The sequence below is a fragment of the Neofelis nebulosa genome, chromosome 2 (assembly GCF_028018385.1).
Source record: "Neofelis nebulosa isolate mNeoNeb1 chromosome 2, mNeoNeb1.pri, whole genome shotgun sequence".
Taxonomy (NCBI): Eukaryota; Metazoa; Chordata; class Mammalia; order Carnivora; family Felidae; genus Neofelis; species Neofelis nebulosa.
Genome location: NC_080783.1, coordinates 32,532,826 through 32,557,999, shown reverse-complemented (window position 1 = coordinate 32,557,999; position 25,174 = coordinate 32,532,826). Strand labels below are relative to the sequence as shown.

The 25,174-nt window shown below is 40.1% G+C and overlaps 2 protein-coding genes across 51 annotated transcripts in view; one reads left to right on the top strand and one right to left on the bottom strand.

Annotated features, from left to right (window-relative positions):
• Positions 1–5,437, top strand: part of ABI2 (abl interactor 2) — a 115,810-nt gene extending 110,373 nt beyond the window's left edge. For 34 of the 43 annotated variants that reach the window (XM_058708440.1, XM_058708422.1, XM_058708403.1 and 31 more), the window contains one exon: positions 902–5,437. In XM_058708440.1, the coding sequence (XP_058564423.1) occupies positions 902–1,077 (176 nt within the window). In that variant the 3' untranslated portion in view covers positions 1,078–5,437. The remainder of the gene's footprint in view (positions 1–901) is intronic. The other 9 variants (XM_058708501.1, XM_058708492.1, XM_058708475.1 and 6 more) reach the window with 3 other exon arrangements.
• RAPH1 (Ras association (RalGDS/AF-6) and pleckstrin homology domains 1) overlaps positions 3,714–25,174 on the bottom strand; it is a 107,816-nt gene continuing 86,355 nt past the window's right edge. For 5 of the 8 annotated variants that reach the window (XM_058708059.1, XM_058708053.1, XM_058708066.1 and 2 more), the window contains 4 exons: positions 21,782–21,880; positions 20,638–20,758; positions 16,122–16,264; positions 7,163–13,490 (listed from right to left, as the gene is read on the bottom strand). In XM_058708059.1, coding sequence (XP_058564042.1) covers positions 11,448–13,490; positions 16,122–16,264; positions 20,638–20,758; positions 21,782–21,880 — 2,406 coding nt within the window. In that variant the 3' untranslated portion in view covers positions 7,163–11,447. The other 3 variants (XM_058708103.1, XM_058708096.1, XM_058708113.1) reach the window with 3 other exon arrangements.

The window sequence follows — 25,174 nt, the reverse complement described above, 5'->3', positions numbered from 1 at the left end:
ATCTGTAATAGATTACTATAATGGCAAATATTCAGAGATTAAGAAAGCCATTTAAATTTTACTAAAGCAGCCCAGAAACAAAAATTAACTAGGGTAAGTTGCATTACATCCTAAGTCCCTGTTGTAGTTTTGTTTTTGTATGTGAAGATTAAGGTTGTATGAAAAACTAATAGTCAGTATATACTTATCAGAATGATGGCCAGATGGAGACTGGAGTTCTGAGTGGTATAATGAAGATGCAGAGGATCTTTTTATAAAAAAGATAAATTTTTACATGGAGTTGAGCAAGTTACAGGGTATCCCAATTTAACTCTAACTTACTGAATTTCCTACAAATTATATGTGTGAACAATGGGAATCTACTATATATATTCTTTCAAAACACATGCTGCCTTATGCCAATATAAGTTCTAGGGAGTTTGAGAAAGGAGAAGTAAATCTGCTATTCCCTTATTCTCTCTCAATTTCTCACTTGGCTTTTATGGTGCATCTCACTGCACTAGTATAATTCTCATGTTTAAAGATTTACACAATATGGTGCTTCAATACAAGCTCAACTGAAGTAGCAGCCATCTTTCCCGATTCTGGGATTGTGCATCTTTCTTCAATGAGGTATTTGTCCATAGGCTCTTGAAGGTAAGTTTGACTAAATGTGATTTTTTTTTCTTTTCTTTTCTTTTTTTTTTTTTTTTTTTTGCCATTTATACTGTTTTGAACCTAACCTCTCCAAGATGGGATTCCACTGTATATAAACTGGGTATTAGGAAACAAATTTTTAGTCTGTGTTTAGAAAGTTACTATTTGAAGTGCTGCAGAAGTTGGGAAAGGATGGATATTATTCATTTATTTGTCTTTCTAGGAATATTATTCTTTTCACATCCTATTTTTTTTTTCCCTCTAGTTGTGGCAATTTATGATTATACAAAAGACAAGGAAGATGAGCTGTCCTTTCAGGAAGGAGCCATTATTTATGTCATCAAGAAGAATGATGATGGTTGGTATGAGGGAGTTATGAATGGAGTGACTGGGCTCTTTCCCGGGAATTATGTTGAGTCTATCATGCATTATTCTGAGTAAAGCTCAGCAGGGCTATGCTTCCCTGAATAGTCAGGTCTTCCCAGATTATCAAAAGGCCCTGGGGCTTCCCCTCCAGTGAAATGAAGGAAAGATACAAATGACACAAACTACTTATGTTTTTTTGGTTTATTCCCCAGTATTAAAAAAGCAAGCTGAATCTGAACAAATGGGTCTTTCTGCCATTATTACTATGCTGACCTGTTTGGATTAAAATAAAGTGACCATTTCTAAATATATCAGAGGTATAATAGCATAACTCTGTAAAACAAATCAGGTTAAGACTGATTCAGAAAAAATCTGGGATTTTTCTCAGGAATACTGTACACCCTTGGGATTTCTCCTCCTGCAGAATCTGTGGCATTGGATGCTCTTCAGTGCCTGTGCTAAAGGGTCAGCCTTGTGGTCTCGCGCCGTACCCGCACCCCACACTTTCTTCCACTTGTATGAGGAGAAGTGAACTAGTATTTAAATACCATACTTAACCATTTTTATAATTGTTTCGATGGCTTATTTCCTCTTAACACTGTAAATTCTGCATTCTCTCAGCACTTTGAGTGCACCAGATGAGTTAATGCTGCTGACTTGCATCCCTTCATGTTTTTCAGTTTGTAGATTGAGGATGATGAAATGAGTCCCCAAACATTCTGAGGGTGGTTAACAATCGCTGGCTTGATTTTAATGTGCTGCTGCTGCATGAGACTGCATTGCCACTAAGGGCTTGTGTACCCAGATGTGTGAAGTGTGGTAGCCTGGATCGTATACTGAAGTAGGCTCGTGAAGCTAGATGTGAGGTCCTGAGGTTCTGAAGAGATTGAACTGTAGAAACGTTCTGCTCAATAGGCATTCTAAACCCTTGCCTTAGGCATTCTTTCCAGGAGTAGAATCTTGGAGGTCAGACCAGTTATTTCTTTACTTCTTTCACTATTTAGAAAAAATTCTTTTTTGGAAAATAGCAGCTACTTTCAAGTCTCTTAACAGTCACTGGGAACAAAAGTCTTGCTACCGTCCTCTCTGTTGTTAATGGCCAGTGTTAGCTGCTGCTGAGTAGTTTACTCAATTCTAGGAAAGGGAAATACTCTCCCAGTTTTGTGTGACTGGCTTTAGTAGCTTCTGTTGGTGAGAATTTGAACCTTGTACCTCAGACTAAGAATCGTGGGATAAGAGGTGTAAGGCCAAATACTTACCTAATTACATTGCTAAAAATTAATGTAATGTTGAGAGAAACAATAACAAGTATTTCTTTCTGTCTGTACAAATTATAGCTTCAAATGCAGTGGAGTTTGTAAGGCAGGTGGATTTACTCATCTTCTTTAATCAGTATAAAAAATAGTGGAAACGTCCAGGAGGGCTTGCTGCTCAGCAGGTGGAAGCTGTGGCGATGACCCAGCTCACAGACCTAACAGTGCTGTGGGTTTGTCCCAGTCCCAGGGACTTGGCCAGAAGAGCCTTTTGCCAGGTCATTTTCCGGTGCTGGGTGAGAGGGGAGAGGCAATAGCTGCATTTACTTCAAGTGAAGGCCTTTAACAGGATAGTAGAGGTCAATAAATTTGAAAAATGAACAAGTGCGCGCTAGTGTGTGAGGGAATTCGGTGTAAGCAAAAGTTAATATTCTTACAAATCTGAGCACAGAACTTCATCCCCATTTAACTGAGACCCAGATATAGAGTTCCCTTATCAAGACTTTTCGTTTTAAAGTTGTAGGGGTTTTCCTCCCACACACTGCAGGTTAGCTGTTTGCTTTTAGATTTCTTCAACACTTTGAATTTAGTGTTCATTAACTTGCCTTTGCTCCATGCTTTTGTTAGGTCATCTTGACATTCTTTACTCCCTGTTTTCCTTCAAAGTAATGGCCCTGAAGTGTCGTCTGAGCCTTCGGGTTCATTATGGACCTGGATAGATTAAACTTTTCTTAGTGTTGGTGTATAACTAGGAAACCTGTTTTGAAATTAGATGTTCCAGTTTTTACTTAAATAGCTTTGTGCTGAGAAAGCTTAGTGGATTTTTAAGGCAAGGAGGTATTTTGAGATCCAGTATAGTTCTCACAGCTCACACCTACAGAAGCAGAGAAGATAATTGTGCAAAACAGTTGGTGGTAGTCCGCTTGCCTGTTGGACCCCTTCTGGATTGTGGGGTGCAGAAGACACTGATGAAGTCCTTCATACTGAAGACCTGCAGCAGAGGGGGATCCATGGGTCAGCTTTTTCTTTATTATTTAGTACTAATCTGTGTGATTGTTTTAAAAAAAACCTGTTGGATTTTTGGCATATTTTAAATTTTTGTACAGTTTTGAATTCTCTATATTGTCTTGGAAGGATGCTATGTAATGATGATAGGCCAGGCCTACACTAATTGGAGACTTTTAATGTATGTAATATTTCATAGATTGCATGCTATTAATAGTCTGTGAAGGTAGTATTTCTTGATTTATCGTAAGTTTCCCCCATTTATCTTTTTATAAACTACAAGATGGTAGTAGGAATTCCAAATGAATACAGAAATCTTACAGGATACATAATATTGTGGCAAAGATGATCCAAGTCTAAAATCTGACTAGTAAGCAACCATTCTAACAGGATAGAGGGAATCTAATGGGAGAGGGGAATTTTTTCCTCCTCAAGTGCTTTTTTTTTCCGTTTAAAAAAAAAAAAGTGACTTAAGCACCTCACCCCCCGCCCGTTGCTTTTGGTACTACTATTTAAAAGGCCATGGGGAAATTAATGAAAATACACTTTCTTGTTGACCTTATGACCAGGGCAATAAATTTAAAAACCAAAATCTAGCCCCGAGAGATTCAGCCTGTATTGGGAGTAAATAGGAGTCTTTTGAAATGTCTTGATCAGTATTTTCAATTCTTTTGGCTAGTTGCCTTCTATCTCCCTCAGGGGCACCTGCTGTTCCCATCTTAGGGTTGGCAAGGGCCTGCTACTTTTGCTGTATTCCTAAAAGTCACTAGGTGGGACATTCTTATCCCTCCCTTTCTTTCCCCCTCCTGCTGCTGTTTATTACCCAGCTAGAGAGAAGGTTTTGTGCATCTTTACAGTGATGTCTGCGATGCAGGTGTGCTCCTTAGCTGTCTTATGTTGATTACTGATGATTACTTAAAAGATTTTTCTGCTGGAGAGGCATCAAAATGATGGTAGTTTGCTTTTATCCTTTTGTGTTCATTTTCTTTTAGCAGGTACCTTTCTACATTAAGAACTGTTCCTTTATTTTTATTACCTTTTCTCCTTGGTGGAGAGAGCATGACATGTTCTGAAGGCCACCTTACCCTCTGAAAAGGGTTTGATGGAGGAATTGGCAGGTGACTGCCAAGTCTTCAAAAAGAAGGGATCTGAATCACTTCCCATCTGTTCACTTCTGAACGTCTTTGGCCAGGAACTCCTGACTGGTGTGAAGGTGATGATTTCCCTCACATGATTTACTTAGGATCATAGAATTTTAGAGCTAGAGGATAAAAAATTTTAGTTCATTTTCCATTTTAACTGAGGAGGTTAGACGTTTCGTTTCAGATAACAGCTAGTTAACAGTGGTAGAGTTCCTGACTCAACGCCTGGTACTCTTTCTACAACTGTCTTAATTGAATGTGCTATGTTTCTTTAAAAACTGAGTTCTACTTGATGTCTTCAGGAAGATACTTGAAAAGATATGCTGTTTCGATAAATACCATCAGTATTCAAATTGTTTAAAGGAGTGTACTAAGTGCAACCTTAATTAGTGAAAATAATCATTTTAACCCTCTACTACACTCAGTACTATGTAGCAAAAATAGGTTCTATTATTTCAACACTGGCAGGAGCACAGCAAAAAGCCTTATTGAGAGAGCCTTATAAGACAGTTCTTAAATGGAGGCATTGTGCTCATAATCTGAAGTTTACTTTATGCTGATCTTTGTTCCTATTTCTTAAGAATTTCATAATTCTTAAAATTGACAATAGGGCCTAGCTATGTATAAATGATCCTTGCTAAATATCTTGAGGTTTTTTGTAAAAAACAAAAAGCTTATTTTCACATTAAAATGGTAATGTCTTTTGCAACTTCAGAATTCTATGGAAAAGCAGTTTTTCATACTTTGTGTCCATGCATCTTTCTTCTTAAAATGGTTTACAAAAAAGAATGTAAACACTTGTGATCTGGCCAGTTGTATTTTTAAGCTCCTGCAGAGAGGGTTGGTGTTCTGAGTTGAGTAGAAATCATGCAGGAAAACTTGAGGGAGCAGTCTGTTGCCAGTAATGTTTTTTGTGTGTGCCATTAAGCCACCTCCAGATGAGTGGGGGAACATTGACTTCTTAATTTCAAAAATTGTATTTGAAATTGTTGCTGTGTACTAAGAACTTGACCTAAATAAAATTCTACAAAGTAAGTCCAAATGTCTTGTGAATGTATTTATGCAAGTAACCAAAGAGGTTAAGTACTAAGGTGAGTAAGCTGAAGTGTATCCTTCTGTGTTGCTCTAAATTGTTTTCTGATCACTTGCCCCCAAATACAATTCTCTTAATATAAAAAGAGGAGCTTTTTTTTTTTTTTTTGCCTTGGTTTGGCAAACTCACGGTGTACATGCCTTGACATGGCGACATGGCAGGCCAACACATAATGGTGATAGCAAAGCTTTAAAATAAAAAAGGTTGTACTTTGTTTAAGAAGAAAAATCTTAAAATTTATTATCACTACTTAATTGCTAATGTATTCAGTAGCCAAAGCTTTCTCATCTGTCAGTAAAAACTAAAGGTTAATGAGTTGAATGTATTTAATTTGTTCTTACCGCACAGCTTATTTATGGGTACCACCAACATGAACAGCGAAACCAAGTTCTTAATGATGTCAATCCACAAACAGTCAAGTCCCCATGTTTAAATGAAATCTATGTATTCTTTTTATTAAGAATTGGGTAAGCTGACATAATGAAAACACATAACTGAAAACAAATTTACACTGACTGTATGACTACTGTCCTAAGCCATTACAATATTTCACCGACAGTAACTGGTAGGAGTAATTTGGAAAATAACTTAATCCAGCAGAACAAAAAAACATCGTCAGTAGTACTGAATATATCTCTCTCATATATATATATATATATATATATCTCTATATATATCTATATATAGGTTTGCACAATCAGGGAGCAAGGCACATAATGAAATGAGAGCGTACATTTAAGAAGAAAATAGCAACAAAGCTGAAAGAAAAATTGTAACTTCACCTTTACCGAGCTGTGCATAATCATAATGGTTTGAATAATGTCCTCTTATCAGGTACTTTATAATGCAGTTATTTTTGCCGCCTTTTTCATGCTTTAAAAAACTATATTCCTACACTGTATCTATTTATTTATAACAAAGCTCCCACAGCCTGGATGTCAGTGTAAGCCTTGACTCCATTTTTTAAAGAAATGGGAAAACGAGCAATCCCAGTTAAATATAATGTGCAATTTTCCTTTGAAACAGTAAACAATGATTTTTACAATATTTAGCACAAGCTAATGATACCGTAATTGTACATTTCTATAAAAGGAGTTCACTAGTGGCTAATGATAAAATTAAGCAAAATCATTTGAAACATTCCAGTTAATGCTTATTTTCGAGGAGGGATTATTTACAAGTAGAGAAAAAATATATAGGAAGTAGGAATCATGAAAAGTGGCAGTTTTTGGTATTAGGTTACAATAAATCAAACAATGGACAGTTCCCAAAATGCAAAGACTTTAAGTGCTGCAAGCATGTTCTGCCTAAGAAGAGGTTGAGGCTTCAACAATGATGAGCTTGGTATTAATAGCCATCCGTGATCAATGTGGTCACTTCTGAAAGTACTTGCCATCACCCTGACTTGACTTCTCTAAATGTCTTTGGTAGAAAGTGGCCACTCTTCAGCTAGATGAAGCCATCTCTTGTGAGACAGACATTTTTTTCTATTTCTGCACAAACTACAAATACTCATCTTCCTTCTCTTTCATTAGCACCTCAAAGTTTGCTTGTTGGATTTTTTTTTAAATGCTATTCCTCCAAGAGAGTTCAAGGCACTGGGGATTATAGCAGATAGTGTCTTCTCTTCAACAAAGAGCAAATGAATTGGAGATGTTTTCCCTTACGTGTTTCTCAAGTATATTCTTTTTATTTAGCAAATTTACTCTACAGCTATATTTCAGGTTTCTTTTACATACAGACCTTCTGAGGGCACAATAAGAACAGAGCACTTGTTTAGTTGGAGAGACAGCCTGGTAAAGGTATAGAGATGTTCTTCTACTGAATGTTTAAAGGAAAATAAATCTTAAAAAATTGTGGGATATTGTATTGCATTTCTCTGTACATCAAATCTCAACTTGTGAGTGATCACATATTCCTACAGGGTTCGGGATAACCCACTTTATATAAATAAGTGATGTCAATAAAACAAGACTCGAAGTGCCAAAAGATACTTGCAACCTGAAAGGGAGTTTTAGGACTAGACATCCTCTCATCAAGTGTGTAAGTCCAAATTATTATACCTACTTTACTTAAAGCAAGTAATTACCCCTGTAATCATACAGGGCCATAGAGGTTTAATTGGTCTAAACTTGAATAAAATGTGAGACATTCTATCAGTTATAATTTATTAGCTCTGAAGGTATATGAAAAAGCTTGTTAACATAAAACTAGGGAAAAAAGGTGACAAAGGGTTCTGTTGGTGGCTTGATAGTCAAATAAAACCAACCCATACCATTACCTGACACTTTTTTTCCAGGCTATTTTATAACCTTACATCCCTGACACAAGGTGATAAGCAGCTCTATTCCCCCAGAACAGCAGCTTCTCAAACTCTAACTGGATGCACAGCTCCTATTAACTCTTGATCTCAGAGTCGTCACTCCACTGGAATTACTTATTCATGACCTCCCAATTTTGTTTAAACTTTGTTGATAAACTCGGCATTGTTTTTAGTGGCAAGTAAACTTACACAGAGGGAGGACTTCCAGGAAAGTTCACAGCCCTTAGCAGAGTATGCCATTGGTGGGCGGGAGCACCTTGATTTTAGAGGACTGTAAAACACCATCACATCTACATTACTTTGAAATTTTCTCATGAAAATCATTTTCCTGTAATTTTGAAACGTCATCTTTCTCATCTTAAAAAGTCCCCAAAATTAAAAACAAATTTACAGTTAAATGAGTACCTATGAAAACCTTAAGAATACTTAAGAAAAAATTACAGCAGCTAAAGAAATAATGTATTTGAGTAGTAAAAGCCCAGCTGAATAAAACTGCAATACAGAATAGTCTAGCATTTGTATTATTACCTAGAACCTAGTGTAAGTTGTTTTATCAACAGAATAGGCTCTGCTGCCTTTCCAAGTTGGTGCCAAAACTTTAAGCCCAGGGTGGTCTAATTCTGAAATTATCTGTGGTAGAAGTTAAGGGGGTCACTAATTAACTGAGTCACTGGCTGAAACAGGCACCTGTTTGCACTGCCCTCAGCAGCACGATGAGCTCATCCATGCTGTTCATTTTTCAGCACAGCCAAGTCTCAGCTGTCCAGATTTTCTTCTCTGACCAGATGCGGCTATGTGGGGTTGGAAGAGCTGCTGAGCAGAATTCTGGCAGTGGAAGAAGGCACAGTATTAGTGTCCTTTGGCAGCAGGTGTTCTCCATGAACACACCAGAGAAAAGTTACAAGAACAGAGTAGTGTCAAAAAACCAAACCAAAACAAAAAAGCCCACAGAACTACATCCCAACAAAAATCCAAATTTAAAAACACTCCACTAGGGAGTAAAACACTAGAAGTATAATCTAACTTTTTTTTTTTTTTTTAAATTCAGCGTTTCACAAAAAACAAATGGGAAAGTTGATTAATAGCCTTCTCTGTCTTTGGAGATAGGTAAAAGAAAACAGCCTATTGTAGACTAGCCATTGGATTGGGGTAAGAATGACAGAGTTCTTCCTCTGGCCCTGCTCTCTTCTCCTTGCCATGAGCATTCTAAAGGATGGCTGCTCTTTCAGGAAAGTGATATGCTGGAAGCTTCAGTTCAAGATGACTATCAGGCAAGAAGGCCTAAGGAGTCCTACAATGACTAAACAGAGGCTGTACCTTAGGGCTCAAATCATGGGTGAAGGAAGACTGAGGGCACATTATTGTCCCCCTCCCCCCCAAGCAAAGCTGAAGTCCACCTATATACACATATACGTATACGTATACATATATATAAAGGCCACCATCACAACAAAAACCCTAGTGATGAATATGCCACTGTATTAGTAACTTTACCCCACAAATAAGGGTGATCCTTAAAATACAAAGCTGCAGGCAGAACACAATGGGAAATTCCTTCTCTCGTGAGTTACAGTGGAGCGTGGCAATCTGTATTCAACCATTACCCAAACTGCTGTGCATGTTAATTAACAACGCAGATGTGTTAAAGGTCGCTTTAAAAGCCTAAGGATATCAAGCACACAGAACTTTGAGAACAAATGAAAAAGTCCCAAGTACCTTTTAAAGAAGCAGGGCTTTAAAAAATGCACAAAGGTACACATTGCTCTGTAAGCACATGAATCTGCAGACCAATACCCTGGGGCCGTGGCAATGGTGAGGTGCCACTTCACATCCTCTCTGGTGCCATACTTTTCTGGAGGTGGCTTTATAGGAATATCTTGTGTATACAGTACAACTTTTGCTTATTTTTGAATTATTTACTATCTCTGCCCCACTGCTATGGCATCACTTTTTCCTTATGGGACAATCCTTATTTTGCACTGGTAATCCGTATTCACAACAGGTAGAGACGTTCATTTACAAGATGTGCTCATTTATCACTGCTGGGATGGCTAGTTTTTATTGTGTAAGAGCAGCTCTGAGGTTGCATTTTATTTGTAATGGTCACTTTATCATCATAAACTGATGAGACAGTACATAGTTCACATACCAAGGAAAATTCACAGGACAAAAAAAAAAAAAAAAGCCTAAGTATAATGTGAAGCATACAGGATTGTAGGGTGTGATGAGAGTGATAATTCTGTGTTATACCAAATTGCACATGCATATCATGTATTGTCACTTTGGACTACACTACTCCATCAGAACACCTGGTTAACCTGGACAAATCTCCACAACCAAGCTATGGCAAGCAAGAATCCTAGTGCACTCCAGTAGCTGAGGATGAAATTGTCAAAAAGCTCATTTATATTTTTCCCTCCCTGTAGGACAGTCCCATGCTTAAACGAAGTACAACCTGATTAATGATACCTGCACAGGGGCCAGTTTTGTTCTTTCCTAATCACCCATCCTAGAGCAACACACAAAAAATACGCATTTCAGAAGGTAACTTTGTTTTTTGTAATGATGCACTATTTCGGACATGGGATGTGTATACTTGATACAGCAATTGTCTACAGATATCTACTATCAACGTCTACCTAAAGCACACACTACAACTGGTGGGACGGAGCATTCCAGGGGTACCGTGTCAGACATTCTCTCACAACAAATCAAAGCAAGGATCATGAAGCCAAGCTTGATGAGGCTTCGCAAAGCTTATGAAAAAGATTCCAACGGTACAAAAAGAACTACCCGGGATTATAGTACTAAATTATCCATGTATTGTAGGTGAAGAGCTTACCTGTGACAGAACACATCCTAGATACGGGTGGGATCATGGCAGCGATACTGCAACTAGAATGGTTTGGTTACATCATATATTTACTGCCTATGCACAAGCACGAACAGATACGGTGTCTGTGAAAACTTCCCCATACTGCACTATTTCTCCATCCGTGATGCTGACAGAGTTTCCTGATTTAAAGTGCCCCTTCATGTACAGTCATGAAGTGTTAGTCAAGCAGTTCGAACTTCAGCCAAATGGGGAAAAAACAAACACAAAAGCCCCATTGGTACACCAAACATTCTGTTGTCTTCTCAAATTGAGACACCAGCACATAATCCATCTATTCCTTAAGATAGAATACACAACGTGCACAGACAGGCTGTGCATGGACACTTATAAAATGCCTTCTAAATAAGTCATTATAAGTTTTTGGTCCAATCCACATGATAGATAATAGAAATCATAAGGGACAGGACACAATCCCCTTCCAGGCCTCTTCCACCCAAGATACACAAACCCATTTTCAGATTAGGAGAGAAAAGGAATAAATAGATTCACTCTCAGCTATATATATATACATATACACATACATATATGTATACATATATATACATATACATACACACACTATATGTGTATAGCTATGTGTGTCCACGCAAATGTACACACACATAGAGCTGGATACTACCTGAATAACAACATCATACTAGGAGGCTCTGAACACCAGAATTCATAGGTGATCAGGTGAGCTGATTGTAGAACTGATTACAGACACCATGAAAATAAAGTCCTATGGTAGCTACTACCAGTCTCTTGAGAGCTTGGTATTCTGGTCTCTCTTGGGGGGAGCGGGAGGGGGTCCTCTCCGCAACGTTGCATAGCCCGATATATGACTCCCTCCGTAGCCAGCTTTCTGTTGATCAGAAAGCAGTTCAGGGGGGGGCGGGGGCAATGCCATATCATCCATGGTGGCTGTGGGTTCTGCTCTGGACATGCGGGAGGAGGAGAGTGAGCCATGCCGGGTGATGGACTTCCGTTGCAGTGTCCTGTTGAGGTCAGCTAGGAATCCAGGCTGGACACTAAGGCTGGATTTGGGAGAGGTGGGCACTTGTGGCACAACTGTGGCCATTGTTGGCTGCTCAGAGATCTCTGCTTGAGTGAGGCGGGTGCTGTCATTCCGTTTGGGTCGTGTGGGGGGAGGGGCCTTCTTCACGGATGTTTTGGACCATGGCTGGGGTTGAGGATTGACAACTGCCACTTTTGGAGAGGTGTTTCCCGAGAATACTGCCGGAATCTCTATGGGGGGCAGAGGAAGCTCTATTTCAGGTGGAGGAGGTGGAAAGTCAGAATCAGATGGAGGAGAAGGAAATTCTACCACGGAGTCTTTTCCACGTCCACTCAGAACGGATGCTTTTGCTGATACACATCCTTGTTGGAGAACTCCGGGAAGGTTAACTCCAGAAAGATTCAGTTTTCCAGGTTTGGGGGGTGCTGCCGGAGGGGGGCTCTCTTTGCTGGGAGACCCTGACGGTTCTGCTGGCGATGCGAACTTGCTCACTAGACTGTCTACCGAGGGTCTTTTGGGCTCAGGGTGCTCTGCGCAACCGCTGGACTTAATGCTGGAGTTTCGCTGTGGGGTTGGGGGAGGTTTCTTTGCCCCGGGGCTGGACGTCTTACTGGTCTTTTTGCCAGGAGATCCACTTTTGTCGGAGGCGGAGGCTGGAGAAGCTGTGGGTGTGGCTGGCAGTGGTGGCGGGGCTGAGGCCAGCGGTGGTGGTGGTGGTGGTGGTGGTGGTGGTGGTGGTGGAGGAAACACCAGGCTGCTCTCAGGTGGAGGAGGAGGGAAATCCGGAGAAGGGACAGGGATGGAGCTGGGCTGCCACTTAGGTTTTGCTTTTACAGCAGGAGGGGACTGAGGGGCCACATTTGCTGTGGGGGGCTTTAAGGGCTGTGACTCCACGTGAGGAGGGGTTGGGGGGGGCGGAAACTGGCTGGCTATCTGCTTCACTACCGAGGGCACCGAGGGCACTGGAGATAGTGGGGAGGGAGGCGGTTTTACACAGAAGCTCTGCTGCTTGGGTAACGTGGGTGGCGGAATAGGGCCAGGAGGAGCAGGGGGAGAGGGTGGAATGTGGGAAACAGGAAAAGCTGGCTGCTTTTTTGCGGGGGGAGCCGGAGGAGCAGGTGTAGGTGGCACAGCTTGTGTCATGACAGGTGGCACGGTCTTGGTGCCGGTCGGTGGGGGCACAGTCACAAGGGGTTTGGGGGGTGCCTGGGGAGGGAGGGGTGCAGGGGCAGGAGGGGCAGGTGGTGGTGTGGGAGGAGCCACTTGAGTGGCATGCTGAACGTGATGAATCTTCAGCGGGGGAGGGGGAGGGGGAGGGCTGAACTGTGGGAGGCATGGGGTACAGGGCACCGGTTTTAGCTGGGCCATAGCTGAGCCCGGGGTGGGGGGTGGGGGTGGAGGAGGGGGTGGGGGAACCACTCCATTGGGGGGCACCAGGATCTGAGGTTTTCCTGACTGTGGGGTGGAAGCCAGAGACTGTATCACTGAGGGTGGTGGAGGCTTGAATAGGGCTCCCGAGTGCTGAGAAGCATTCTGCAGCCTGGTTATTGTGCTGTACTTGACAAACATCGTGGCTGCTGAGCCTGCAGAAGGTGCAGACTGGCTGGGCAGGGGAGGGGGAGGTGGGGGGGGAGGGGGCGGGGGTGGGGGTGGGGGTGGGGGCGGGGGCGGCAGAGGTGGGGAAGGCTGTGAGGCGGTGTAGGGGGTGACCAGCTTGGGCTGTGGGGATAAAGGGGGCATAAGTGAAGTGTAGGGTCGATTCAGAGACTCCATTCTGGCCTAAAAGGAGTATAAAAGGGGTAGTGGGATGGGAGAGAGAAAACACAACAAACACAACAGTTACAGAGGTAAGCTTTGCGTAAAACTAAACAGCAAGGAATCTGGGACATGCAAGAAAGGACTCAGCAGTGGGACATCACAAAGGCGAAAATCGGACTCCCTGGGCAGCAAGGCACAGCATTTGATCACCCAGCACTACTCTCAAACGGCAAGACTGCCTAACAATCTAGGAAAAAGGTCCTGCTGCAAAAGCTGTTGACGGGTGACGGGCGGCCTGATTTCTGAGCCCTGACTTTCTCACACCTGCCCTGAATGGGCACCCCCGTGGGTGGACCTCCGAGCACAGACCCCACCCGGACTGTGGCAAGTGGAGACGTGATGGGTCGAGTTCACCTTTCAGTCTGTGGCTGCATCCACATCAAGCAGATGCCATAACTGGGTTTAGGAGTGCTGGTGGAGGGCCTCCTGAGGAATGAGGATGGCTTTTTGATGCTAGCAAGCGGACACGTGAGAATATGAGAATGTTCAGCAGGCGTGCACAGTCACACAGGAATGAATGCGCTTGACACACACACTCGTGTTCGTGTGAGACATTTGCATCCAACATGCACAGAAGTCCAGCAATGCAGGTAAAGGGGGGGGCATTCTTTACATTTGTGTTACTGGAAAATACATAAAGAAATGCTTCATAAACATTACAGCAAAAGATCATTAAAATACCATCACAGAAAAAGCCAGGAGAAAATGAGAGGAAACCTTCGAAAACTAGAGTAAAGAAGATATATCAAGAAATGGGAATGAGAGTTTGCCAACAACCTGCTGACCAGCCCATCTGGGCATCTCTGGCATTGCCTGAATTACCACATTTGGTCATCCATTTCACGGAGCCAACTCACACAAGAATGTGGTTCAAGTACTTTTGAAAAGAGCAAAAGAAGGACCCTTGGTTTATTAAGTTTGGGTACATCTTTTAGGTTCTTTGAACAAACTGTGAATATCCAATATAAATCATTTGTTTCCAAATTATGAATGACATCTAATTAGCGTCAAAAATGCTTAGGTTAGTAAACTAGAAGGCTGAATTCTAATGCCCATTAGGACACTCACATGTTTCTTTAAAAACTGCACAAAATAAAAGCATTAGTTTGGGAGATTTGGTTACAGGAGTCACCCAGGTTAATGTGTTTCCAAGGAACAGTCCCTGACCTTAACTTGACCCTGTCTTGGCTGCTGCAGGGGTGCAGACCTTAGCTGTGCTGGCCTTCTCATTTGGCACCTGAGGCTGAGGTAACAGAAGAAACACAGGGGTGGGGGGTCAAGACAAACAGGTTAGAACCCCTACACAGCAGGGTGCACGCTCCTGAAACTACTAAGGCGAACTATGCTGCTTCATCACACAGCATTTGGACCTTTGTTTTCCTTGGCCTTTCATTTCAAATGCACATGGAGAACACCATTAAAAATTTAGTAAGGGAGAAGACTTTTCTTTAGATACCTGAATTGTATAAATCTGCTTTTCTACATATATAAAATTATTAGTACCAGATAGGGCTGTTCCACCCAAATTGATTAAGTGGGGAAAGGCAGACCATAATTTCTTAAAAGTATGAACCCCTGACATGGGAGTTAAACAAACTGGCAGTGTTTTGAGAATTTAGGTCATTAGAACCAATTCTCAAATATTTATTTCTAAGACAAAGTGTTCCATCCCCACACTACCACTAATGCCTCTAAGAGCCTACTACTAACAGCCTACTAATGCCTCTTCCTGAGGGCCAGTTTATCAACCACATAAATAAATAACTGGATAAATTAAGGGAAAATATCTGTTTAATTCACATTGGTGAACACACTTGTGTAAAGTGATTCAGACCAAAACAACAACAACAACAACAACAACAACAAGAAAAACCACAATGATTATTGGGTAAAAACACAACAGTCAGGCCAGGTGTGCCACTGGTCCTTCGGTGATGGTGTGGACTCCTGCCTGCTCAGAGGGCAAGGACAGCTGGGACACAACACTGCCCACAGAACTTCACAGGTAGTGTGATATGATGTCTTCTACTTGGGCTAAAGAACCTCTGTATTTCTGAATAGTCTTGCAATAATCATACTCGTCCTTCAGTGTCATTGAAAAAACTACCATACAAAGCTCAGGGATCCAAAATTTTAAGGGGATTCATCTGAATTTAGTCTTCCACATATACTAAAATTTGAGAGAATTCATCAATGTGCAGAGAAATGCCAAAAAAGCATAAAGGAAAAGACGACAAAGGAGTGAGTCTAAATTAAATTAATAACAAATAATGCACCATAAGCAGCTTCTCTGGAACAAAATTAGGGCACTGGCACTAAATGGCGTTACTCCATCCAAACTGATTAAGGGTGAAAAAGAAGAAATTGTTATTTCTTAAAAATGTGAGCCACTGATAAAGTCGTTAAACTGCTAGTTTGAGATCTTAGGGCATTAGAGTCAAGTGACAGATACTCATTTTTGAGGAGAAGTCAAAGTAAGAATACTGAAATAGGGCCCAGAGAGTCCTAACCAAGGAATAAAAGAGCAACAAACAAACCCATGAAACGTCAAACAGATTTCTTCCTATCAATGAACACAAGTGTGTTACCTACCTTGCTGGACTCTTCTAACTGAGTGCCCCGTTTCCAGGCTTCAGAGAAGATGGAGCTCACAATGCTCTGGGAGCGGACATGTCCTGCTGGCTGAGTGTCAGACACTCCACTGTCAGACTGGTTCGAATGGTTTGACTGAGACTCTTTAAAATAGATTTTCAAAAATAGGATTAAATAAGTCATTGTTGTGACAATGTGAATGTGCACACTTAGAGAGCTCTTTTACACAAGACAAGATGCTACGCCACAGTGCAACAAGTTACTTTTACTCAAACTCATTTCATATAAACACTGTCTGGACCTTCCACTAGAAAATTTTTATCTTAGGGCTAATAGGAAATCTTGATTCTTTTTAAATAGTTCACCATGACAGGCTGACCGTTACAATGAAAGGTTCGTGTAACATTACTGGTATCCTGAAAACTTCTTGTAAGAACTCCTAGCAATTAAGAGAATCAGTAAACTACCAATAGAGGAGTTGAATTTTTTTTTCCAATCACATCTTCATTACACCAAGACTCAATCTTTGTATACACCCCTGCTTCAGACCATCCTAGAGAGTTCTCACTCACAACTTCAGATCATACATGAAGACTACTTCCTTTTTTGCCTGCAGTGACTAGTACTTAGAACTACACCTGTGTGAGAAGTGTTTTCTAGGGATTCAGGTATTGGCACCACAAGGCAGCTAGCCACACTGCAGCCTGGCCTCCTGGTAAGGCAAGAACACCTCTTCGAGGGAGCTGGGTATGGTGAAGGGTACACTGCAATCTGACATCCAGGGAACTGGGGAGATTAAGTCACTGGACCCCAAGTCAGGCAAGATAACCATGCAGAAGGAAGCACCTAGCTCAATGATGGAGATTCAGGTGTTAAAGTAGTCCCATCCAATACTTGGTGAAGGGGGGGTTATTATCAGATTGCTTTATTAATCAAGTCCAGCCAAGGTAGCCAAAGAAGTACACAGATGACAGCCACAAACTCCTATGGATAAAGTCAGGACATATCCTCAAGGCAAAAATATAAGCTATGAGATAAAACCTACTCTGTTTTCTTCTTTCTCCACCATCTAATTGCTGAGTGTTTTTTAAGCTTTTAATTTTAATTCCAGTATATTAACATACAGTGTTATATTAGTTTTAGGTGTCCAGTATAGTGATTCAACAATTCTACCCATTACTGAGTGCTCATCATGGTAAGTGTACTCTCTAATCCCCATCACCTATTTCACCCATCCCCCGCTCCCCCACCCCTCCTCTCTGGTAACCAGCAGGTTTGTTCTCTATAGTTAAGAGTCTGTTTCTTAGTTTGAGTCTCTTTTTTCCTGTTCGTTTGTTTTGTCTCTTAAATTCCACATGAGTGAAATCATATGGTATTTGTCTTTCTCTGGCTTATTTCGCTTAGCCTAATGTTCTCATGCTGCATCCTTGTTCTTCCAAATGGCAAGATTTCATTTTTTATGACCAAATAATATTCCATTATGTGTGCGTGTGTGTGCGTGTGTATACCACATCTTCTTTATCCATTCATCTACCAATGGACTTTTGGGCTGCTTCCACCGTTTGGTTATTGTAAATAATGCTGCCATAAATATAGGGGTGCATATATCCTTTTGAACTAGTGTTTTTGCATTCTTTGGGTAAATATCCAGTAGTGTGATTCCTGGTTCTATTTTTAATTTTTTGAGGAACTTCCATACTATTTTCCACAGTGGATGCACCGATTTGCATTCCCACCAACAATGCACAAGTGTTCCTTTTTCTCCATAACTTCAACAACACTTGTTTCTTGTGTAATTGCTGAATATTTTTTAAAAAGTTGCAACTTCACTAGTGTATGTCCCTATTTAACTGCTATTCAGGACAACAGCCTGTAAGATAAGAGGCTGGAATATGTGAATCCTTGAGCTCTCTTCAGCATGAATGCACATGATTTTGCAATTTATATTTACAAGGCTGCATAATACTTAACACACTGTATAAGAAGGGATGATGCTGGACTAGGAAAAGGCACCACACCATGTCATAAAATGTGTGGAAGAACCCGCATTAATGCTATATAAATTTAAAAAAATACATTATGGCGTCTGTTTTCTCAATCTTTCCCTGAATTTCTTTTTCTAAAATCTTACTTGTGACATATTCTTACCTTGTCTTTCTCAATCCATTGTCTCAAAAGTGTCTTCCCTTTTTAATAAACATTTTTACAAGAGTTTTAGATTTATAGAAGAGTTGCAAAGCTAGCAGAGTTCCTGCACACCTAGCACCCAATTTACCTCATTATTAAGTTGCTACATTACCCTGGTACATTTGCCACAATAAAGGAACCAACACGGATACATCACTGTTAACTCCACAAGCTTTTTTTGGACTTCACTTCTAGTTAGTTGTCATGTCTCCTATGACAGTTTCTCAGACTTCCTTCGTTTTTGATGACTTTGACAGTTTTGAGGAGTAACAGGTCACGTATTTTAGAGAATGTCTCTCAATTATTATTTTGTCTGATGTTTTTCTCTTGATTAGATTGAGTTATGAAATTTGGGGAAGAAGACCAAGAGAGGCAAAGTGCCAATTTCATCACATTATGTAAAGGGTACATGCTATCAACAGGACATATTACTGAAGACACTGACGTTGACAACTTGGCTGAGCTAATTTTTGTCAGGTTGCTGCACTGTACAGTTACTCCCCTTCCCCCACACCTAACCATCCTCTTGGCAAGCAAGTCACTCTGCCAACCCACACTTAAGGGGGGAATTAAGCTCCATCTCCTTGAGGGAAGAGTGTCTGCACAAACCACTTAGAACTCTTCCATCCAGAAGATCTGTCTCTTCCCCATTTATTTATTCAAGAATTTATATCCATGTGGACTGATGGCTGTTTATTTTATAATTTGGGTTATGATCTTATGTTATTTTGTTGTTCCAACTGTTACAGCTTTGGTCCCTGGACACTCTCTCAGGTGGCTCCTGTGTCCCTTCGCACAGACTAATCACTGTGTTTTTTGAGCACTTCCTTCATTACAAGCTGCTCCAGGCTCCTCTTATTCTCTGCCACAGCCCTAGAATCAGCCATCTGCCAAAGAGCCCTAGTTCTTTTGTTCTGGAAAATGGAATTAGAAAACCAAGATCTAGGCTCTCTGTATTTTCACTGCCACTGGGGTGTCACCACTCCTAGCCCTCTCTGTGGACAGTACTAGGAAATATATGTATGTATACACATTCTCATTTTGTTTCTTAGAGATGAAATAAAGTCATACAACTTTTTAGTCAAATACTTCTTTTTTAAAAAGCCTGTATTTTGGGGCAAGTAGGTGGGTTAAGCGTCTGACACTAGGTTTTGGCTCAGGTCACTATCTCCCAGTTTCGTGAGTTTACTCCCACAAAAGGCTCTGCACTTGGCAGCATGGAGCCTGCTTGGGATTCTTTGTCTCCCTCTCCCTCCCTCCTACTTGCACTGTGTCTGTTTCTCTCAAAATAAATAAATAAACTTAAAATTTTATTTTAAGTACATAAAATAAAAGTCCATGTTTTTATTTTATCCTAAAGTAAAACAGATTCTGAAAAGTAGAATTTTCTTAAAGCATATACACATAGCCTGGTAAAAACACAGTAAAAGATTAATTCATATGTTGTACTAATAAATAATGAGAGGTTTTTTTTTTTCAAATACCTCTTAAAGTCATTATTTCTTTCATAATATGTAAGTACAAACAAAAACATTCTGCTTTTAGAGGACATAGTTACTCATATTCATGAAATATTTTGAAGGGAAAGAAGCATTTTTAGGTGTGATCACTGCATACTTTAAGGATGTGGGAATCTGAAAATAAGTACCTTTTGAGTATCACTGATTTTCTGTGAAAACTTTAGTTAAGTTTGATGACTTAAACAGCCTCCTTAACTGTGATATTGAACTAATTCTAGTTATTTCCACTCTGTTGAAATGTCAGGAATCCTCTGGGGAAGGAGGGCAATTTCATCATGGATTCTCAGTATGGAGACTTTCTCCAAGGAACTTTTCTACCCCTGAGTATGAATCAACAGTTGTTTTTTGGCAGTATGATTTTTTTTTCTCCCATTTATTTACTTGAGCATAGGGGGTGGGGCAGAAAGAGGAAGAGAGAGAATCCCAAACAGGCTCCACACTGTCAGCATGGAGCCCGATGTGGGGCTTTAACTACGAAACCATGAAGTCATGGCTTGAGCTGAGATCTAAGAGTCACTTAACTGATGGAGCCACCCAGGTGCCCTACTATGACTGAGTTTTAAATAAACTTTACAAATATATAACAACACTCCTGAATTTACAACTCTATACTGCTGTTCCATTTCAAATACATTTGTGATCTAGCCCATGATATTGTCCCCTCTAATCACCAAAAAATTTATTTTATAATTTAGACATTAGATATAGCTCTGCTTTTAACAACCATGCTGAAATAACCAGGTCTGCCATCAGTTCATGCAGATATCTTCATATTGGCAGTAAATAGTGCTTTCAGTGTTTCAAACTACCTGGGATGCTCGAAGAACTGGATCCTGATTTAATGCTGGAGCTGGATAAGGAAGTCCAATCATAAGCCGACTCTGTCCTCTTCAAGGCTTCTTGATAGTTCATGTAGAGCTGTTTCCCATACTAAACAGAAGGCAGTAAATGGTGACGTGAACTTTACTGGGTATGATACAGATGGGTGAGGTAAGACGGGATGCATTTCTGTTTACTGATTCATAGTTTGCATTAAAATTAATAGCTATAAATACTTCAAAAGTTATTTTATTACCAGTAAATTATAATCTACTCTTATTTTTCATTTTAATAAAGATATCAATAAATTAACACTTCATTCATATTCCTTATCAAATAAAGATTTTTTTTGTTATTCCTAAGGCAACTCTGATTTTATAGCTATAATAAATTTTATTTTACTTAATGGGCAAAATTATTCCTTCATGTATTATGTATAATCTTCTTCAAGATGTCCTTAAAATTTTTTTCAAGAACTTCCTTTTTTTAAAGAGTTTTAGATTCACAACAAAATTGAGAGGAAGGTACAGAAATTTCACATATGTCCCTGCTACTACCCATGCACAATCTCTCTTTTATCAACATTCTCCACCAGAGGGTGCATTTGTTTCCATCAATGAATCTATATTAATACCTTATAACCAAAGTCCATAGTTTACCTTAGGTTCACTCTTGGTGTTGTACATGCTATGGGGTTTGAAGAAATGTATAAAGACATGTATTCACCATTACAGTATTACACAGAGTATGAGTATTTTCACTGACCTAAAAATCTGGTGTCCTGCTTATTCATCCCCCTACTACCACCTTGAAGCAATTTAATTCTCAAAAACTTTCTTTGACTTAGGCTAAACTCTGCTACAGGACAATCATGTAATGTGTTCTCCAGAGCCAAAATAAATCACTCTGATGCTACACTTTTACCAGCAGTATGATTTCATGGATACCAACTGTTAAATGTCTATCTCCTCACCAAGGAAAGAAGACATTTCAAACATAAAACTCAGAAAACACTGACAAAATCATAAACATGAAACGATTAGAATTGTCATGACAATCAAAACCACATGAAACATCTCATCATATTCTATCATCAAAACAAAAACAAAACAAAACAAAAACAAAACACCCTACCTTTGCAATGCGAATACCATTAACCCACTGATGCAGGGTCCTCACATCATCACAACAAAGGTACTTGATATACTGAGATTTCTTCTGGATCTGTGGGTGCTGCAATATTAAAGGCAAAGTCTAATTCAGTCCCCTGGAGAACTAAAGAAAAACTCTATCAAAGCTGAAACATACCCTGACAAGTTATAGGCCATTAGAGTAATGGCCAAAAATAATTTAAACCTCTTATGTGGGCATAAGGCCAAATAAAATGGCCCATAAGAATTTTTACAAAATAAACTACAAAGAAACTTATGTTAAATTTTAGGTCAAGATATATGCAAGGTAAAAAATACCTTCATGTCATGGCTAATTCCCAAATACCTTCTGTATTTCAGAGAAACAGAGGCCATCAAGGTTAACAAATCAATATAACTCTTCATCTGTAAGACTATGAAAGGGAAAATTCTGATTTCACTTTGAACCCATTGGAATCATGAGTTCAGAAGACTCCAAATGAGAGCATCTTTGGTAAAGCTTCTAGAGCTTCTGTGGAGGTGAACCAATGGGTGGAGTGGGTGAAGTGCAGGACACAGCACCTAAGACAGAAGTGGGTGCTGACACCTGGTGCAGTGGTGCCCCCTTTGTGGACTGAGCACTGCTCTGCACCCCTTCTACCCACAGCACGTACCCTCCAAGGAATGAGCAGCCTTTCAACTGCATCATCAGAATGAGTTTTCACAATCCAATGTACTTTTCAGCGGCAGCTAGGATGGGAGATGACTGACCAGACCAACTACACAATGCAAGTGCTAGAATGGGCTGAAGGTATTTTAACTCTACTGGGCCACAACCTGGAAAGAAAAGCCCCAAATCACACTTGGTTCTGGATGTAATGGTTGTTAATTTATTACTTCTTTTTTCAGTTATTCTGAAAAAAACTTTGAAATGGCTATATTTTACCTGGGGAAATATTTACGATTATGTTCAATTATGAGAGGCTTTAAAGATTCTCTAACCACATTTGTTGTGGGAATCCATGAGATCAATAAAATAAGTTGGTTGAGCATCTGACTGTAAATTTTGGCTCAGGTCATGATTTCACGGTTGTGGGATCAAGCCCCCACAAAGGACTCTCCGCTAGGGATTCTCTTTCTCCCTTTGCCCGTCCCCCCATGCACATCAGTCTCTCTCTTCCTCTCTCTCTCTCAAAAGAAAAAAAAGATCCATCTCTCTGGTCTACAGTGTAAGAAATTTAAATCCATTTATTTTATTCTATGCATTGCTTTAGAAAGCTCAGCTCCTATAATAAAACATTTAATACCAAAACCAATTTAGTTACTAAAGGCTATAGTCAAAGTTTTAAACAATAAGTCCTCAGCAAAAAGAGGTTAGCAAAACAATACTTAACAGTTTTCTCTCCTAATTCTATAGGTTCCACGGCCTTCTCTTGGCATATATTTCCTCATCCTTATTAAATTACATTATAATAAACCACCATAGCAATCTTGAAAAAGTAAAGGAGGACAGGTAGAGGAGATGTATTTTCCATATAAGAAAGAAGAATTCTATGTCATTCATTCATGTAACAGAAATATTAAGAACTGTTAGCCAAATCTTTAAGTAGGTGTTGGGATATACTGTGAGCAAAACAGAAGAAGTCACAGTTCATGCAGAAGATAAAATGGGATGGGGCGCTTAGGTGGCTCAGTCGGTTAGACGTCCAACTTCAGCTCAGGTCATGATCTCACAGTTCATGAATTTGAGCCCCACATGGGGCTCGGTGCTTACAGCTCAAGAGCCTGGAACCTGCTTTGGATTCTGTGTCTCCCTCTCTCTCTGCCCTTCCTCCCTCACTCTGTCTCTGTTTCTCAAAAATGAACATTAACAAAAAAAAAAAAGATAAAATGGGATGACTGAAAAAGAGCTTTTTTCAGTATTGCCAGCTAGCTCTTGAAGAGTAGCTGTTCTCCATCTCCTGCTTCACTCAGGCACTGCCTACAGGACACAGTGTGGACATCTGAACAAAGGTCTACAAGGTGGCACTCAGCTTTTGCCACCACCCCCTCTATGGTGATTCACAAACCATTCTTGACTGATTCCTTCCATTTCCCGAGAGCAGGGCTACCTACCACGCATGGGCATTCAACTGCAGCAGTGGCCCTGCCTGAGCGTTTGTGTTCTACTCATTCTCTACATTAAGGGAGTATTTTTATCAATAAAATATCAGAGAAAATCAAAGAGAAACAATCCTCCATCCTCTCATTTCTCTAACCTGGGAATCCATATAACACCCTGAAGAATACTATGGATATGATTATTTGAGTATCTGCAGATTACCTGCTAGTTTAAAGTTCATTTTTGGACCTCATAACTTCTCTTTTTTACCTTCCACGTAATAGAGACAATCCTTCTATAGCCTTCATTACGGTCACCCAGGCTCCGCAATAATACCTCAGGCAGTTGCCTGTTCCACCAAAATATTATTTTCTTAAAACTGGCATTTATTGGGGTGCCCGGGTGGGTCAGCTGATAGAGCATGGGACTCTTGATCAGGAGTCATGGGGCTCTTGAGCCCTATGTTGGGTGTAGAGATATAAAGTGGCATTTATTGAGCACTTAGTACATACTGGGCAATATGCTAAATATGTCACATATATTAATTAGTGCATTCCCTCCTCAGGAAAACCTGATGAGTTACATATTACTATCTTCACCAAATGAAGAGAAACTGAGGCTCAGTATTCCAAATTGCTCACATATTCATGCTTATTAGTGAAAGAACTAGGATTTGAAACCATGCCATCCATTCCAGGGCCTGTACCTTTAATTATAATGTCATACTTCTGTCTTATTTGTGGTGATATCTTCTTCCAAAAAATGATGCCTCTCTCCTCTTTTTCCCCCATTATCATTCCACCACTGTAAACATCACACAAGAGCTAGGAGCAAGTGTGGAGGAAACATTCTTTGTCAAAAACCAAAAGCTTATTAACATTTAGATTCTTAAAGATTGCAAAGAAAAAAAAAATATATATATAATCAAATTGTTCCCCTAAACAAATTAACAGCTATTTTATAATTTCATCTTTAAAACGATGTGGATTTGGAAAGTTTGCATTCTCTCATAAAGGAAAAAAATCTGAGGGGTGCCTGGGTGGCTCAGTCCATTAAGCTTCCAGCTTTTGATTTCAGCTCACGTCATGATCTCACAGTTCGTGGGTTTGAGACCTGCACTGAGCTCTGTGCTAAGAGCATGGAATTTGCTTGGGATTCTCTCTCTCCCTCTCGCTCTGCCCCTCCCCTGCTGTCTCTCTCTCTCAAAATAAAAATGAATACACTTAAAAAAACAAAGGAAAAATGTGAGAATTAAATAAAAATATTTAAGAATACAGTAGGAAATTCCGGATTACT